The sequence below is a fragment of the Vicia villosa genome, linkage group LG7 (assembly GCF_029867415.1).
Source record: "Vicia villosa cultivar HV-30 ecotype Madison, WI linkage group LG7, Vvil1.0, whole genome shotgun sequence".
In the NCBI taxonomy this organism is placed as follows: domain Eukaryota; kingdom Viridiplantae; phylum Streptophyta; class Magnoliopsida; order Fabales; family Fabaceae; genus Vicia; species Vicia villosa.
In genome coordinates, this window is record NC_081186.1 from 113561454 (window position 1) to 113566188 (window position 4735).

Sequence of the window (4735 nt, forward strand, 5' to 3'; positions counted from 1 at the left end):
CCTAAAGCAACATTTTTGCGGCACAACAAATCCTTTAATATATTTCATGTTAACTAATTTTCCTCATTGAAAAAACAAATACCTAACATAAGTGCAACCTAAGCAAGTTTGCATAAATGAAAATCCTTTATTTTTCTCTTAAGCACTTACACATGCCTCTCTTTCCACATGTGACAAGTTATATAAATTATGAAAATACACGCAAGAAATTTGTTGCATTGACCGACATACATACATATATATCCACTAATTTCAATTTTCAACTCATAATAAATTTTATATATTATTTTTTTATTAATTTTTTTTTTCAATCTCTTTTTGGTTTTGAAGTTGAAAATTGACTTGTTCAACTTGGCATATCTCTATAAATTACCCAACATTCTCTCTCATTTTCCACACACTTGTTATTCTAAGAAAGGTAGCTTATGCTTATTAATCCACCTTATTGCAACTAGCTCAAATTAGAGTGACCTTAATTATATTTTATACCTTCAAGAAAAGTACTAAACATGGGAAGTGAGAGTTATCAACTTTTGTCCAAGATTGCAACCAATGATCAACATGGAGAAAATTCTCCATACTTTCATGGATGGAAAGCTTATGAGAGAAATCCATTTCATCCCACACAAAATCCTCATGGTGTAATCCAAATGGGTCTTGCTGAAAATCAGGTAGATATATATGTGGAATAAATCTATTATATATTACAAACCCTCATAGTTCATTATTATTATTATTTTTAATTTAATTTAATTAATTAATTTTTTTTTTTTTTTATATTTTCAGCTTTGTTTTGATTTGATTGAAGAATGGATAAAGAATAATCCCAAGGCTTCAATTCGCACTCTTGAAGGAGTGAATAAATTCAGAGATATTGCAAATTTTCAAGACTATCATGGTTTGCCAGAGTTTACAAGTGTAAGTAAAACCATTTTTTTTCAATAATATTATTTAAGCATATTTTTGTACATGGATTATACTAAATTTATTATTAATAATTTTGTTATATGGTTTTTAGGCTATGGCAAAATTTATGTCAAAAGTGAGAGGTGGAAGAGTAAGATTTGATCCAAACCGAATATTGATGAGTGGAGGGGCAACAGGAGCAAATGAAATGATAATGTTTTGCTTGGCAGATCCAGGAGATGCTTTTCTAGTTCCTACTCCTTACTATCCAGGGTATGTACCCTTCTCTCTTTTCATAATTTGTGTGATATTCATTGTATATATGTATGTATCTATTTTACTCACCTATCAAATGTTCAAAAATGGAAAAGAAAAAACAGGCATAGGAAAAGTTGTATTTATAGCTACTATGTTTTGTCTTAAAGTATTAAACTGAGATTTTGCCATTCTTTTTATAATCTTAAAGATTAGAGTTATCTATATATTTTTAAGAAAATGATTACACAGTAGGAATAGCAAGGTTACATGTATGTCTTTTTTAAGTCTGCTCACCAAAATTTAAAACAAAAATATTAGGTGGATAGCGGGGTGAATAAAGTAAGGGTCATGAATCTATGCAGTTGGAAAATAACGCAATTACGCAATTAATTTATTAATTTATTATAAACCATTTGATTAATATCGACTGATGTAGATTTAGTACTTATAAATAAATAAATTAAAATGTAAAAATTTAGATAAATGAATGAGATTCACCTGAAGTCATTATTTGACTGCAGAAAATCCATTTCCATAAAATAGACGATATGATGCAGAGCAATCCATATCACTCAAAATTTAAAGATATGACAAAAAGTCATACTCTCTACAAATCTACGTCATTCAAAACCCAAGAAAAAATAGATCGGATTATTCAGAAACAAAAAAAAAATGGAGCGGAATAAATAAAATTGAGGAGGTCTTTCAGGAATTTTGATTCCATCCACTAAAAATAATAGACTAAACAAACGAAATTGATAATGATTTGAAAACAAATTGTGAAAAACATGTTTTTTATGCTATATTATAATCTTACATTTGTTTAAATTTATACATATTAAATATTTTTAATGTTTTTTAACATATTTTTAATATGTTAATTTTTTATATGAGACTTAGGAGAGTTCCTACATGCATGAAATTTCCATATCATTCAAATTAATGCATGTGTAGCTAACATATAAAACACTAATATATTGTAGATTCGTTATAAATCACATTCTTCTTAATTTTTAGTTGTATTATATTAATTCATGTTTGTCTTCAAGTAAACTAGGAAGTTAATTTTGTTTACCTCTCCTTATATAAAAATAAAATAAAATATTGTTGTTTTCTATCTAAGTGAGGTGTCACCTTATGGTTTCTCATTATGATTCTCCACATTTTTTATATGGTAATATCAATGATCCAATAGAATATAAAATGAACACAAAAGTTCAAACACGACATGGTAAGTTAGGTCAAACTCATGAATCTAAAAAGATTTTTTTTTTTGATAAGCAATCTAAAAAGAATTACACTTACTTTATAAAAAGAAGAATATTTAATTATAATTAGGTTTCCAAGAGTGTGATTAGTCAAGAAGTGTGTGTTTGCTCCAAAAATAGTTACTTGAAGACTCTTAGATAAGTAGTAATTGATTAACCATTGACCTTAATTTCAAAAACAAAATTATATCGAGAAAAAATAAATGTAGGAGATAGAGAGAGAATATAGAGAAAGTGAAAAGCTTGACTTTTAAAGAATCGTAAGAAAGGAATATATCATAAAGGTGTGAAAGTGATATATGAGAGAGTATAGTTTACACTCAAAACCATAAACAACTTTATGTGTAGGGTCACTTTGTATTAAAAGAGAAAATGAAATAATTAGTAATGTTAAAATAGGAATTTGTTTAATATGGATTTTTCAAAAATAATCTAAAACCCTTCTTATTTTTAGCATAAAAATGAAATTCTTTGATATTTAAACATTATTTTATTAAAGTTTATTAAAAATAATTAGGTTTATTATGAATATTTTTTTTTGAAAAATTATTAATTTATAAATACAAAAAACATATTTTACATTAATATATAAATATAAATAAATATTATCGTTATACATTAACCTTAAACTTACACCAACAGTTTGCGCATATTTAATTTAATTAACACATACTAGTCGAGTTAACATATTCTATCTTATTTAAAATCATTTTAATATACTTGAGTTCTATTTCGAATTATTTGAATATATCATACTAAAATTTATTAAAAATAATTATTTTTATTATGAATAATTAGAAAATTTCCTAAGTTAGTGATTTTGATGAATCTAACACATATTTTCCTACAGATTCGTTCGTGACTTATGTTGGAGAACTAAGGTTCAATTAATTCCTGTCCATTGTGATAGCTCCAACAATTTCAAGATAACAAGAGAAGCACTTGAAATAGCATACAAAAAAGCAAAAGAAAACAACATCAATGTAAAAGGTTTGATCATAACAAACCCTTCCAACCCTTTAGGCACAACCCTAGACAAAGAAACCCTAAAAAGTATTGTTACTTTCATCAATGAGAAAACAATCCATTTGGTTTGTGATGAAATCTATGCAGCCACAGTTTTCACTTCACCAACCTATGTAAGTGTTAGTGAAGTCATACAAGAAATGAAGTGCAACCTTGATCTCATTCACATTATTTATAGCTTATCAAAGGATTTAGGGTTTCCGGGTTTTAGGGTTGGGATAGTTTATTCATACAATGATCAAGTTGTGAGTTGCGGAAGGAAAATGTCGAGTTTCGGATTAGTTTCATCTCAAACTCAACACATGCTTGCTTCAATGCTTTGTGATGAAAAATTTGTTGAAAAATTTCTCTTGGAGAGTTCGAGAAGGTTGTCGAAAAGGCATGAGAAATTTACAAAGGGACTCGAGGAGGTTAACATCAGTCGATTTCCAAGTAATGCGGGACTATTCTGTTGGATGAACTTAAAGAGTTTGCTTAAAGAGGAAACAATAGAAGAAGAGTTGAAGCTTTGGCATGTGATTATTAATGAGGTTAAGCTTAATGTGTCACCGGGGTCTTCTTTTAATTGCTCTGAGGTTGGTTGGTTTAGGGTTTGTTTTGCTAATATTGATGATGAAACCGTGGAAGTTGCATTGAAAAGAATAAGAGTGTTTATAGGGAAAGAAACAAAGAAGAAAGTTGAACAAGTCAAACGTTGGCAACCAAATTTAAGGCTTAGTTTCACTTCAAGGAGGTTTGATGAGAATGTTTTGTCACCTCATAATCATATAAGCATCTCTCCTCATTCACCACTTGTTAGAGCCACATGAATTTTTCATTTTCTTTCTTTTTTTACTTTAAAAAAAAATGTTTGAGAGGGAAATTAATTGATGTATACCTAGCTATGAATGGTTTTGTTTTTCTTTCTAGAGATTTTTCGATAGAGAATTAGCTAGAAGTGTGTTTGTGTGTAATTTTTGGCTACTTTGCCTATTATATATGAAGTTTGATTTTCTTTGGTTTGTGATGATGACTCAATTAATAATATGGGATTTAAAACAAATCTAGTGACTATACTAGTTTTTTTTTTTTTTTAAGGAAATGTTTTTATTATGGGAAAAATGCTTAGTATTGCATTTATTATTTATTATAAGTGTTGCATGGATATTTTTTTAAGCAAAAGTTATATATTATTTAAACAAGAGTAGATTGGATAGATCAACTCGTTACATCATAGTTCATACAAAGTATGATGGATGAGTGAGGTGGTTCAACTAATATGAACTATTCCGTGTTAG

The 4735-nt window shown here is 27.9% G+C and overlaps 1 protein-coding gene across 1 annotated transcript; it reads left to right on the forward strand.

Annotated features, from left to right (window-relative positions):
• Positions 1 to 412: 412 nt before the first annotated feature.
• LOC131618323 (1-aminocyclopropane-1-carboxylate synthase 1-like) lies at positions 413 to 4459 on the forward strand. The gene is made up of 4 exons (XM_058889567.1): positions 413 to 671; positions 787 to 918; positions 1019 to 1179; positions 3283 to 4459. The coding sequence occupies exons 1-4, from the start codon at positions 510 to 512 to the stop codon at positions 4265 to 4267; spliced, it is 1440 nt and encodes a 479-aa protein (XP_058745550.1). The 5' UTR covers positions 413 to 509; the 3' UTR covers positions 4268 to 4459.
• The last annotated feature ends 276 nt before the right edge of the window (positions 4460 to 4735 follow it).